Source organism: Octopus bimaculoides, chromosome 1 (genome assembly GCF_046866305.1).
Source record: "Octopus bimaculoides isolate indiv1 chromosome 1, ASM4686630v1, whole genome shotgun sequence".
Taxonomy (NCBI): domain Eukaryota; kingdom Metazoa; phylum Mollusca; class Cephalopoda; order Octopoda; family Octopodidae; genus Octopus; species Octopus bimaculoides.
The window spans coordinates 80,528,836-80,543,835 of NC_142928.1; the positions used below are offsets into that span (position 1 = coordinate 80,528,836).

General features: G+C 36.0%; 1 protein-coding gene across 2 annotated transcripts in view; it reads left to right on the top strand.

The window, feature by feature from the left end:
• LOC106877086 (uncharacterized) overlaps positions 1 to 10,644 on the top strand; it is a 59,815-nt gene extending 49,171 nt beyond the window's left edge. For both annotated transcript variants that reach the window (XM_014925875.3, XM_014925874.3), the window contains 2 exons: positions 3,391 to 3,567; positions 7,986 to 10,644. In XM_014925875.3, coding sequence (XP_014781361.1) covers positions 3,391 to 3,567; positions 7,986 to 8,128 — 320 coding nt within the window. In that variant the 3' untranslated portion in view covers positions 8,129 to 10,644. The remainder of the gene's footprint in view (positions 1 to 3,390; positions 3,568 to 7,985) is intronic.
• Positions 10,645 to 15,000: the final 4,356 nt, after the last annotated feature.

Consider the following 15,000-nt stretch of genomic DNA (forward strand, 5'->3'; position numbering starts at 1 on the left):
AGAGAATTAGAAGGGGGGCTGTTGAAAGTGAGAGAGTGTTGCTTTTTATGTGTGTGGTTTGTGGGCAGATGTGTTTGAGTTGTGCAGGCCTGGTGAGCCATCAAAATTCTAATAGAAATCAACCCATGATAAACAATGATGTTACTATTAAAATTCATAACAGAACATGTGTAAGATGTGGAAGCGTGTGCCTCTCAGTTGGAGGTCTAAAAAGACATGTTAAGAGAGTGCATGTGGTGGCACCTGTTTCTCCTGCTAGCCAGCACAGTTGTCTAGTATGTAATAAAAACATAGGACTCCAAAATTTCAGCATTGCAGGTCCATATTTGGCCTGGAATGTTTTTAATTTACTCACAGTATTAGCTTTTAGATTATAAAAATTGTTATCGTACAAAAACATTTGTCGCAAAAAAGTCACGTAAAAAATTCGCTGGAAACTTGGGAATCCAAAATTTCAGGATTGTGGGTCCAGATTCGGCCTAGAATGTTTTTGATTTACTCACGGAGTCAGTCTGATTCCAAAGTGGCATGATATGTTGGGCTACCGCCTCTAGGAGTAAAGCTGGAAAAGTGTGACACACTGACATTCACATTTATTATATTATATTATAATATTGCGCTAAGGCGCCGAGGTGGCAGAATCATTAGCATGCCGGGCGAAATGCCGGGGGAAATACTTGGCGGTATTTCATCTACCGTTAGGTTCTGCGTTCAAATTCCACCGAGGTTGACATTTTTAATCTGCAAGTAAAATGGGGAGGGTTTTTGTAGATGTTATCAAATATTTCGGTGTTCCTCGGATTGAAGGTTGACATGACTGGTAAGACATTTTTGCTTCTTGTTTTCCTAAGTTCATTGATATTCATTTGTTTCGTCTTGTTTATTCTGTTGGTGATTATGCCAGCAGGGAAGGCTCATTGGATAAATGTGTCCTTCAGTTCCTCTAGGGAAAAGCTCTTTGGATAAGAGTGTCCTTCATTTCCACACACACACATACACACAGGTGGACATAAAACCCATTCAATAAATGCTTTTTAGCCACTCCCCTGATAGAAACCTCCAAAGATTTCTTTTAGACAATAGACATTCGATCTATCACTTTCTAATACTGAACTCTACACCAAACTATATCTAAAGAAGACTTCAAAGAAAATTCTCCAGACATGTTCTTGAAGATAGACAGTTTTTACATCAAATTTTTCAAATTTTTATAAATTTTCACTAATATTTGATAAGATGAAATGCATCGAAACTGGTAATATTGATATTTTTATTCATATATTTTATTAAATTCCCGCTTAAGCTGAAATGTCTTAGACTTAATTATGTGTTATTTACACCCACTTCTTTTTTATATATAAAAATTTGATTTGTAAAGATCTCTAATCTTTTTTCAACTATATATATATATATATATATATATATATATATATATATATATATATATATATATATATATATATATATATATTTATTTATATTAAGGGCATTACTATATATAAATGCCTCACGCTATGAGAGACTCTTAAAGTCAAAACTACCATAATAGTTACAGTTTACTGAATACGAGGGAAATGCAGTTCTCGAAGCGAGCTCCTTAAAAACAGATTCAGCTGCAGATCATATGATTTCATAGAATTTAAATCTTAAATCTCACTCTCTCTCTCTCTCTCTCTCTCTCTCTCTCTCTCTCTCTATATATATATATATATATATATATATATATATATATATATATATATATACAAAAATAAGACGATGACCAGCAAAATTGGACTCCTATATGCTAGAAATAGATGCCGAATCATCTAACCACGAAAAAAATATATGTTCTCAGTAAAAATTCAGCGGCACTACAGATTGTAAAAGGGCAAGACAAATGAAAAAATACTAAATAAAAAAAACGATTAACCTACGTACCATGGTTTCACCTGTTAAAATTTACATAAGTAAATATCTGCAGGATCGTCAGCGTAGTCCGTCGATTAGCAATGCAATTTCCAGAACTAGACACAAGACGTCCACCCGAAAGGGAGCACGTGTAGAGTTCTACAAATTACATACAGTGTATCATTTCAAATTTCCTCAATCTGGCGCAATCCGGAAATAATTCTGCAGTTAATAAATTTTTGCAGCTAATTTACCGGTATGAGAACATTATTATATAAAATTTATTAATGAGGGTAGAAATTGATATTAATCAATTAAAACCAGTGGTCTAGCATATTAAAAAAATACGAAGATTAAAATTATATTACATACAAAAATAAGAGGAATGACCAGCAAAAGTGGACTCCTATATGCTAGAAATAGATGCCGAATCATTTAACCACGAAAAAAATATATTCATATTTGGGGGTATCTTTTCAAATGTCTTTATTTTGGCGCGCTGAGTCCGGAAATAACTATGCTGATGAGTTATATCTTCTATAATAATAACTACTGAATCTCTTAACTCTTTGGATCCTCCTGGAATACCTTCTCAAAAACTGACACTGAAGAAAGGAGTTCCAATCATGCTTTTGATGGCGGAAGAGGAGAAAGAGAAAAGACAGAGAGAAAAAAAAGAGTTTTTTTCACAATTTCTATCTTCGTGCAAAAAATTGTGGAAACTGGTTTAGTATTTGAATAAATCTGTTTGCAAAATTTTAAAACGACTACTCGTTTTAAGATTCATGTACATTTTCAAACCCCAAAACAAATTCTCCGATATTTTTTGCTGCGTGGGAATATACTTCTCTCCTTCTCTCTCTCTCTCTCTCTCTCTCTCTCTCTCTCTCTCTCTCTCTCTCTTTCTCAGACAGACACACACACACATATATATATTATATGTGTGTATATATGCTCATGCACACATACACACGCTCGCAAACACAGATGTTCAAATAAAAACAAAGAGCACTCAACACTTACAAATTTTAAATATTCGAATTAAGAGTTTGACCGGGAGGTTCAAAACTTGAAGTTTCAAGAAAAACTCGCTTGATAGTCCTGACATACATAGATAAAGTCTCACATATGTAGTATCGTGATCTAAAACTGAAACAATCATGAACTGCGATTATTCAAGTGATTAATAGGGAAAAGCTCTCTTTATAAATGTTTAAAATACAAACACAAGCAGGAAAGTCAACTCTTGTAAAGTTAGCTGACCAAAATTTGGGGTAAAAAAAAAAGACATTGTATGAATTTCGTCCAGAAACCATGTCATTGAAGATATTTATGTAAATAAATCAATATGTAATTGAATGATTTTGTATATATCTAAAAAAATTTCGTACATAGTTTTGTCAGTATTAATTTAATGTATTAAACAACAGAGAGAAAATTTACAAAATTTTTCAAATTTCATTTTTTTTTTCTTGTATTTTCTTTATAAAATTCATATAGACTTAGACGAATGTTCTGAAGGAATCCATAATTGCCCTCCTCATATGATATGTCAAAATACAATTGGTAGTTTCAATTGTCTTTGTTCCTGGGGATATCGTTGGAATGGTGAAACTTGTACCGATATACCAATACCACACCTAAAACCGGATGATGCACTGCCAGTAAAGGTATCGTGTAAGTATTTGAGTCGTTGTGAAAACATCTTTGTGTTTTTGTCATTATCTTGTTCATTATTTTACTGACATTTGACGTTTGAGTGGCTTACACATCAGAGCTTCGAAATTTACGGTCCTCTACTTTCTGTGTTCAGTTCCATCTCTGTGACGTCAGGTATATATTTTCTCTTTTCAAGATCTATAAAGTATAGTATCTGTCAATTACTGGAGCCGATTTAATCGACAATACTCAACCACTAAATTTGTAGACTTGTACACAATTTTCGAAGTTAATATTTCACTGTATTAAGAAGTTATTTGAGAAACAAAAGTTTCGTTTTATTTTATTCTCTGTAAATATCGTCTAAATCGTATTTTTCAGTTTTCGCACATCAAAGACTCACAGAAAACATTACTTTAAAAGGTGTCATGGTTATTTAATAGTGGAAGCTTTTAAGGTCAAATCAAGGAAAGCTACTGTGATAGTTTCAATCTCATACTAGGGTGAATTCAACAAGAGTGAAAGCGGGAGGCCTCAATGATAACTTTATCTTTATGTAATATATTTAGGCAAGTCAAATTGGCAGCAGAGCTTATCCTTCTCCAAACTACATTCGTAGGAGCTGAAGTCTTTGTGTAACCTAAAGGAAAAATCGTCAATTTTTACAATACAGCTGCTACTGAGAGTAGTGAGTCGCTTCTACCATACGGTAGACTGGGTTACTTGAAAGCAAAATGTCTTGGTGAGGCACATTTGTGACTATATATGAATCAACGTCCTCTTGGTCAGTTGTCCGATAACTAGTCCATAACCTAGCCATAAACATTTCCCTTGTACATGATACAGAAGGACAGAAATGGCCTACTTTTTTTTTTATCTAGAAAAATAAGTGGCAAGTTTGTGTGTTTGTTAATTTGTTACTTTAACTCCTCTGAGACTATCTAACAGACCTTGATGAAACTTGACACGTGTGGTGGGGCTTATGCCCATGCGGTCGCTTACGCACTTGCAATTTTTTAAAAATCAATTTTTAATCAGCATCGATTTTTCAAAAATCGTAAAATTTCGGCATTTTTCGCACGAGCCATCATGACATCAATTTGACGAAAAATGCCGAAATTTGACGAAAAATGTTTCATGGGTATAAGCAGACAGCTTATTAACAGTAATCTATTTAGCATTTGCTAATTCTTCATTTCAATGCAAATTGTTTTGATTTGCTAAAACTTATTATTTCAATTCGTTGTTTTGATTCCATAGCGTTTCAGGTTTTGATTAGGTAAGAGCATTTTATTTCTCAAGCAAAATTCAGGCATTTTGCGCACTAGCCGTCGTGACGTCAATTTGATGAAATCTGCCCCAAAGCGTAAAATTTCGCCATTTTACGCACATGCACAAAAATAACGACAACACGGGTTCGCTACCAAACTCTGCTCATTTTTTCCTCAAATTGGTCCTACCCATTAATATAGATTTTAACTTTTTGAAAAATATTGAAATTTGACGAAATATGTCTTATGGCTATAAACAGACATCTTATTAACGGTAATAATTAACGGCACCTCAGCTAGTATATATATATATATATATGGATTGAAAGACTTCTTTACTTTAAAATCTAATGTTAAACATATTACTTTCTCACCGACTATTTAGTTTCTTACTTAAACTAGCTTCTTAAAGAGTCGCCCATTTTCATTTCGGAAGGGAAGTGCTTTTAGTTACGTCACCGATTTTTGTTTTGAAGTCGTTTTGAAGAGATTGTTTCTACATCCCTTACATACAGTAATTTAAGTGAATTATTATTTTTTTCTATCTCAGAATTCAAGTGTTTTTATTCTCAAAATTATACATCCTTTACAGAGAGAGAGAGAGAGAGAGAGAGAGAGAGAGAGAGAGATAGACAGACAGACAGACAGACAGACAGACATAGACAGACAGACAAACAGACAGACACAGACAGACAGACAGACAGACAGACAGACAGACGGGCGGTCAGAAAGACTGAGCAAACATTTATTTCTGGATGATGGAGGAAAGCAATGCTGAAATATTTCCCCAATTTACAATGGGTTCCCATCCTTTTCACAGGCAGATGGAGTATAAGGATTGGCGACGTTGAAATGGGAAGTTAAAACATTCATATGTTTCCGATAAATATAAGTGGTGCAAAGGAAGAGAATTGGATATCATTGCAAAGTTTGTCTGTAATAATGGGTTTTCTATCTGCTTTGCATTTTTATTTCGCCATCCTACTTTTAAATATTCTTGAATGCAATATTTACCAGTTTGCCGATTTCTCGATTAAATCTATGTATTCTTTTGTTTCTTTTCTTTTTTTTAGGTATCAGATTTACAATTCTCAATTCTAAACTTTTTCACTATTTTATGATAGAAAATAAGTGTGGAAAGTCACAGGTAAAGTAAATGATGTTTTAAGCCTGATTAAAGTAGAAAACATCAGTGAAATAAACCAGCTAATCTTAGCTTCTGCTAATGTGGTAGCTGACATAGTAGGCTACAAGCAAAAAACTGAAGATATAAAAGCAAATAAAAAGAAAGAACCAAAGTGGAAGAAGAAAATACGAATGAAGCTGGAAAATATACAGAGAGAACTGGAGTTATTGAGTAGGGTAATGAGAAGAGAGCTCAAGAATAAGGTAGTAACCTGAAAGCTGAATGGACAGTACAGGTTAGAAGAAATAGGACAAACAGTGCATGAATTAACACAAAAGGTAACAACATTAAAAGCCAAATTGAAAAGTTATGATGCTAGACGCAAAGGTTTCGAACAGAATAGGTGTCTATTGAGGGAATCAAATAGAAGGCGTCTATTTTAGGAAATAGAGGGAGGCCAACACCAAGGACTGATTCCAGATGCGAAAGAAAGTAAAGAATTTTGGGGAAGGCTGTGGAAGAGGCCGGTGAAACATAAAGAAAACGCAAAGTGGCTAACAAAGTTGGAAAAACTACTTGCAACTGTATCAAGACAAAACGATGTCAGAATTAATCTATATACAGTGAGACAGAGGATAAGAAAATAGAAGATTAGAAAGGACCAGGCCCAGATGGAGTACAAGGGTATTGGCTAAAGAACTTTACACAGCTGCATAAAGGGATCGCTGCAGCAAGATCACGTCCCTGCCTGGATGACAAATGGACGAACGCTGCTATGCCTCAAGGATCCATTGAAAGGAACTTGGCATCAAATTTTTTTTATCTATAACCTGTTTACCACTGATGTGGAGACTTATGACCGGTGTCTTGGTGGAAGAGTTATACAGCCATCTAGAAAGTAACAATCTACTTCCAGAAGAAGAGTTGTACCCCAGTGTCACTTGGGTGGCATGCACTGCTCTCTCATTCAATAATATTAGGTTGTCAAGAAAGTTCTTGCGGTTTTTAACCTTTAAATTCAGATGCACATATCTCGGCTCAAACAAAACTTTATTAATCGAAGTAAACACCATTAGAATCAACACACTTTTGCCAACGCGAAACAAGTTTATTTATGCCAGTAGTGTAAAAATCCTGCGTTCTGGTGGCGATGAAGTCGTGTTTGGTATCATCTTGATTTTTGAAGCATTTCTCACGCAGGAAGTTGTCGAGATGCTTGAAAAAGTGGTAGACGGTAGGCGAGAGGTCGAGTATGGTGGATGAGGCAGAGTTTCGTAGCCCAAGTCGTTCAACTTCTGCAGGGTCAGTTGTGTGACGTGCGGCCGAGTGTTGTCGTGGAGAAGAATTGGTCCTTTTCTATTGACTAATGCTGGCTGTTGTTGTCGGAGTTTCTTATGCATTTCATCCATTTGCTGACAGTACTTCTCCGCCGTAATGGTTTCGCCTGGATCCAAAAAGCTGTGATGGATGAGACCGGCCGCAGACTACAAAACAGTCACCATGACCTTCTTTTGGCGCAACTTCGGCCTAGCTTGAACTGGAATAAGAAAATTGTGCTAATTTGCTTTTTGTCCATGTTGTATTCAACGTTCCTGAAAAAATGGTCTAATTACTCAAAAAGAAAATGAGTGACACGATTAGATAGAGCGAAAAACGGGCTTTAAAATGATATATAACGTCAAAGTAATTTAACGAAAATTAATTTGAAAATACATCATTTAAAACCAAAATTTAAAATTCCGCAAGAACTTTCTTGACAATCTAATACAAATCTTTTGATACTTCCTCTTATCCCTATGGTGCTAAGCATCGACTCCACAGAGCAACAGACTAATACTGTATAGGCTTTAACAATGCATGAAATTATACATACGTAAACGCTCAATGAATTATGTAGTTCACCTTTATAATAGACAGACGCCGTGTGTTTGTTCTCTTTTGCATTTTGTTTCATACAAGATTTGGAAATATTATTCGTCTGACTGTCTAAAGCTAACAAAAATATTATATGTATGCTTTTTATTTGCTTCTGTTTTCAGATGAAATGCAGCAGAATAAACAGTATCAAACTTCTGGCGAACAAAACATAAAAAATCAACACTATTTGAAAACAACAATTCATATTTTTATTTATCTTACTGGGATAGGATATATAGTGTCTAAAATAAGTGTGATATTATAGCATGAAAATATTTGAAAGAAATTGATATATCATCTATTTACAATGAATATGTTATTATGTTCGTCCTTGTTGCTATTCTATTGTGGTTCATTAAGAAAACAAGATGCTTGAAAAACTGGTAGTCGGTAGGCGAGAGGTCTGGTGAGTATGGCAGATGAGGCAGAGTTTCGTAGCCCAATTCGTTCAACTTCTGCAGGGTCAGTTGTGTGACGTGCGGCCGAGATTTACAGACAAAAGTCATTTGTTGTTCATAAGCTCCAGGCCAGATATTGTAAAGCAGAACAACAGTCAAAAGAGTACTTGCTGGGACCATCCATCTTTCCCCCCAGGCAGTGTATTCAGAAGTACATTATCAAACGTATCGTTCCTTTTTTAATATATTAAGTAGAGTGTGATTTGAGGAAAGTTTGACCGTAATTTCTGGTAAGACGCACGACCACAAAGAGGATTCCTCTTTAGCTTACAGCTCTTGCTTTATTCCCTTCGTTACTGATTGATCTGAATGACTAAAGTGCACGCTTGAAAAGGAGTATAATGACAATAGAATCTCTAGAGCGACAGTCTGATTTGCTTAAAAATAAACGATTAAAGACAGAAAAATCTTGAAGTGTGTGTGTGTGTGTGTGTGTGAGAGAGAGAGAGAGAGAGAGAGAGAGAGAGAGAGAGAGAGAGAGAAAGAGAGAGAGAGAGAGAGAGAGAGAGAGAGAGAGTGAGAAAGAGAGAGATAGAGAGTGAGAGTTGTCCTAAAAAATTAGACTGGCTCATTACTGGAACTAATGCAACATGTGTGATGATATAACAACTCTTAACTACGGCTAACCGAATAAATAGTATGTCACTTCATGTACCTTGCCTACAGGCGTCGACAACGATTGGAGCTTCATGCCCAAACCGAAAGATTTATCATTTTTCTTGGTTAAAGCTACAGTTGTGGTTTCTCGTTGCCTTCTGCCAGTTTATATGCATTTTATTCGACTAATCTGTTGTCACAAGACTCAGAGCTTATTTAACAGTTAGAGATGAGATTAGTTCACATGACATTAAAGCATGTCCACATTCTCTGCTGGGTCTATGTGACACATGTCTAAGGGATAATCCTTCTCCGAATCCTGCAAGTTTGAGCCAAATATCAGGGACCATCTGCTATTTGGCTCAAACCTGGACCCCTTCTTTAGTACTATCACCCCTGGCCAGAGCGTGTTTCGAAGCAGCGGTAACTAAGGAATAATTTTGTACTCCTCCAAACTTCTGAACTCCACAGCTAGAAATCTCATCACTGGATACAGTTTAATGTATTGTTCAGGACAAGATAAATAATGTTCTATATATTTAATAAGTGAGCTAGATTAGGTTAGATTGGCCTGGAAACAATACCTGATTCAGGACCGACTCTTTGGTTGGCAGAACAGCATTTTCTCGGCTGGGCTAAATACCGTTTTTTTTTTAAATATTATTTTTGATGTCTGGTCAAAGGAAGAACGGCAACATCCAAGACCTTTTTGCAAGGGATCTCTGGTATTGAAAAAAGAAGGCAATACGACACATGGGTTGCTGCAGGTGAAGTAATGCATCAAAATATCGAATCATCCTTAAACTGGAAATCAGGCTCGAAGGTTTGCACAGTTTAGAATCTGTTTAAGGAACTAAAGAACCGAGGTAGTATTGTAAACCCCCGGGTGACGGATTTTGTCTACCATGTCTATTGACTGGTACAATCTATCCGAAGGGCATCCACACAGATTGTGTTAATCCAGTTTCACCAATAATCTTTAGTCAACCTGAAGCTGTAGAAAAAGACATTTGTCCAAAGTGCCGTAGAAAGGGGGCGAATCTAGGGCGATATGATTGCACTGTAAATGTAATTACACGGCTTTGCCTACACCTGGTTTTTATTGTTTAAAGTTATAACAGTTGGGTTCGACCCCACGTTTGGCATGAAAATCACATGTTGATCATGCGTGCTAATACAATTTCCATCCAGTCAACGACGACTTTCGTTCACGTGATAGTCTGGCGGCATGACGAGGACTTTCTGTGAACAGAGTCAACAAATACAGCTTATTTTAGCGCGAAAAGAGTAGAGTGTTTAGGTCCTTGGTGGAGCTTTCTTTCGACTCATAGCTGTCTTCACAGCTACATATTCAAGCACGATAGATGAAGAAACATACCGCGGCAACATGGCAACAAAAATATGCATTGATGTGTAAAAATTAGCCTAAATATTGAATTTCTGACAGAGATCTCCCATGCTTGTAACATACGTCGTTTCATATAAAATGCACTCTTGTTTTAACCTTCTGTATTAATGTAGCAGTAAATGATGTATATGTATATTTAAAACAAGCCTTTCTTCATACCCACGCTACAGTATATTACTTGTAATCACCAATAAAAGAAACGTGTTAAGAAACATTATGATGTAGAGTAAAAATATACATAACAGTTTCAGTCAAAATAAGATCTGCGGCTTTTTGGAACAACAAACCTGACTAAATAAACGTTTCTTTCTTTCTCTTGTTAAGTGTATACTTAAGTGCTACGGCAAAGTTTTCATGCTTTTCAATGTCCTTGCTTAGTTATCTAATTAACGAGCTGTTTTATTTTATGCCGTTCCACTTGTATCTCACTAACAGATGTCAACAAGATGAACGTGAATCCAGCATTATATTCTTATCTTACAAAATTACGCTGCTATACTCCAGTGTCAATATGTGTTATCAAGTTATTTCATTTAACATACTTCCACTACTCTCTGTTGAAATTACTGTTTTATCACGCATGTTATTGTTAAATAGGAGGTTTTTCTTTTAATCACTTCAAATTTGTAAGTCAACCTCACTCTATTTCCATTGCCACAAATGCAAGGGAAGTACAATAATTGCCATGCTGAATTTGACATATATGTAACGACCGTGCGAAGCGAGGTGACAAGAATGGCTCCTTAGTACATCGCACCGTCGATACAATAAATATAAAAAGAATATATGCGTATATTTACCAGAGGCAGTGGCCCGGGAACAAAATTTGCTTAGGGGGTGCAAACTCAGTTCCAAAATTTGGCACTACTGGAGAAGTGTGGATCCAAGTTCTGGGAGTGTGCATGTCACAAATTTGCGCATGCGCATGCGTTATTCGTAAGTAGTCGAATTTAGCACACAGGTAAAAAAACGAGACGCTCGCGACTTGCTGTAAATGGAGGGTTGGTTATCCATCTAATACAAGAAGAAAATTGCAGATAAATTGAATAAAAACATGAAAAATAACAAAATGATATTTCATTGAAAAGTAAACCATTCTGAAAGATAGTTCAGAATGTTTTCAAAACATTTATCTCCAGCTTTTCCCATATTTTATTAAGGGTTAGGGATTATGATTACGGTTTAGGGTTAGGGGTTAGGTTTAGAGTTAGGGTTTAAAGTTAGGGGAGATGAATGTTTTTTCAGTATTCAATGATTATTTTTCACTTTTATATTCAACTTATCTGCAATCTTCTTTTTGTATTACATGGATAACCCCGCTCCATTTACAGCAAGTAGCGCGAATCTGCGCATCTCGTCATTTGCCTTGTGAGCTAAAATCGACTACTTACAACTAAAGCGCGTGCACGCACAAATTTGTGCACTCTCAGAACTCGGGTTCACACTTCTGTAGTACCCAAAAGTTTTACAAACAAGGTGAAGTTTTCTAATTTGGGTATCAAAACAAACAAATGTTCAATAATAATAACTTTTATTATTATGAGGATCGACTGGAAAGTTAACAGGCTGACCAATATATTCTCATAGAATGTGACCAAATGAAGTTCATTTTTAAATATTAGGATCTTTTCTGCTTGATTTCACCTTCTGAAATTTTAAAATTAAGCGAAAATTTTCAAATTTGATATATTGGTGTAATTTTTCCCGTTGAATTTGATGCTATTCACTTATTCCAGAAAAACTTTAGAAAACTGTAACAGAGGTTTAAAGTTTGATCATTTTCCCTCCATCAGAGAACAGAATGTGGAAGCTGGCATTTTATACAAGGTGACAACATTACAATGTTAAAACATTCAACGATGGAACTTTTAATAAAGTTTTGTGAAATGTTGGATAAACATACTGTTGGTTTAGTTCATGTGAACAATACACAATTTTGAAATTGGAATAAAATTGAGGCAATTGAAAAGTGAAAATCAAACAGAAAAGATATCTACATACTTCTTTCGGCGATTCATTGCTTCGATTGCCTTGGAAAAGAAGTTATCCTGTTAGTTAAACAAGTTTTCAACAGCTGATAAGACATCATCACTATGATATTGGTTCCAAGCCAAGTATTTTTTTTATATATATGTAGGGGATATAGATAATAAGATGAGGTCAAATCACTAAAGTAGGGAGGGTGGCTTAGCAGTTCAAAGCCAATCACACACAGCAGCCATCGAAACCAATTACTTGTGCACTGGAGTATTTGTTTCGATGAAAGAAAAACATACTCGACAGTTTTCCTTGCGTTTGGCCTTGATAGCCTTTCGCAACTGCCTTAGAAAGGTGGCACAGTACAGCATTCTCCATTGATGGTGAGAGCCTTTGAAAGTAGTCAATAAACACGATGCTTTTTGCAATCCAAAATACTGAGGCCATCACCTTCCCTGCAGATTAAACGATCTTGATGACCTTCTTTAGAGTAAGTGTTGAAGAGTGTCTCCACTGTTAGATTATCTCTTATTCTCTAACTCAAAATGATAAACCCAACACATTTAAGGAAACTGGATTTGCCTCAAGCAATGTCAGATATTATCGAAATGTGATCAGCCTGGTGCCCTTTTAATCAAGTGTCAGAAGAAGCAACACCCACCAAGCAGAAACTTTCATCATGCCAAATTTATTGTGTAGAATATTCTCAGCCCTCACACGTGATATGCTAATAACATTAGCAATTTATATTTTTTCTCCAGTGGAAGCAGTTGCAGACTGTTCAGATCATTAGTCTTCTCAAAATTATCTCTGCTCAAATCAGTTAATCAGCTTTGCACTGTTGATAAAACTGGAGCAGCATCCTCCGATATATCAACATGTCCTTGGGGACTAAATCATTTTTCTACAGGTACTTGATAACAGCATGATGCCAAATTTTGTTCATCTTGAAGAGAAGCCACTAATAGTTACTTTTGAAGTTTTCTCTGAACATATGAAGCTATAAGAAATGAAGCTATAAGAAGTGTTAAAATGGAAGTAAGCCGAGTTTTTGCATCACTCCATAATACACACGTATATGAAAAAAACTGTATCAACATATTCCAAAAGTTTTCCTACGCTCACACGTTTTGTTAATGAAACGTTTTGTTTCATGAGGATGTGCAAAGTGTTTTCATCGTATGTGTAAGACGGTGTTGTGTCATTGTGGTACGGAGCCAGGTCTTCAAATGGCGAAGTGCACTGAATGTTCTTTTGCTTGATGCAACAGATACAGGTGAAGACAACACAAAGCTGCATTAACGCCAACACTTGTGGCATACTAGAACGAAAAATAGCATCAGACACTCTCCATTTATCAACTATGTCATTAAATAATTTAGGCAAACTTTCCCTTTCCGTCCATAGGCTAGCAAGAAGTTTGATTTGAGATGACAGTAAGAGCAAATCAAAAGAAGCAGGTAGATGTGCATTTTCAAAGTTAAATACTCCACAATTGACTGCTGACAACAGCAACTCCTCTCGCTCAGAGCATACACGTATTCCCTGTTGCTGAAACCGGCGAGTCAATTCATTTTCGATGACAGCCACTATAGAGAAAAATTGCCGACGCCAGTCATCGGTGACAGAAAGAGCAACTTCTTCAGTAGTTGTTGTGTACCTAAAGCGCAGTGGTGTATTTTTAGATCGCGAAATGTTGGGTATTTTCACCAAGTCAGAAGAGGATACTTCATCAAAATATTTTTCAAAAACATTCTCACTTCTCATTTTTGAAAGAGAGGTTTTCAACTTTTCAATCAACTTCAAGCAATCACCGGCTGTCGTGCCTGGACGCTGTAAGCTACGTGCCACTGGCTCACATACCCCAAATATATCCCCAGCGATTTTAATGCCGAACAAAGTGGAAGCTTTGCCAGATTGTTTTAGCAGCCCTTTAACAGTAGCCTTTGTTGTTGCTCTTAACGATGAGTCATTAAGAAGGTCAAGCAAAAAATTTTGAATATTCTTATAATTGTTTTCTGCTCATTTCAGTGTTGTTGCTCTAATGCACCACCGAGTTGGACACACTGCTTGCAACATGATGACATTCTCACCACAAAGATTTGTCCATTGTACTTTTCTTTTTGGTGACTTTTACAAAAATGGCGTGTTGATGAACAAAGTTCAGTGCATCAGCTACAACGGTAAACTTAGAACTAACTTCTTGGAGGACAAGGTCTAGAGAGTGGTTTCCACAGTGTACAAAATATGTACCTGGGAACAAATTTTTCAATCGCATTTGTACACCTGAAATGTTTCCACTCATGGTACTTGCACCATCAAATGAAAAACAGCATAACTTTGAGTCAAGTGAAATGTTTAGGCGACAAAAAATATCTAGAAAAATCTTAGTCAGTGTCTTCGAAGAGCAGTCAGGGGGATTATAAAAACCTAGAAAATCCTCATTGACATTCAGGTCTTCAGAAACGTACCGGACAGTGATTGATACTTGTTCCATGCCAAAGCAATTAGTGGTACCATCACATATAATGCCAATAAATCTGGAATTTTCTACTTTTATTTTGATCTCATGTAAAATGTTATGAGCATATGCCTCTAAAATTTCATTTTGAGTTGTATCAGAGAAGAAATTGTCCCGACGCTTAAACCACTGACTTACTTCTGCACTGCATTCTTCAGTAAGTTCCCTTACAAGAT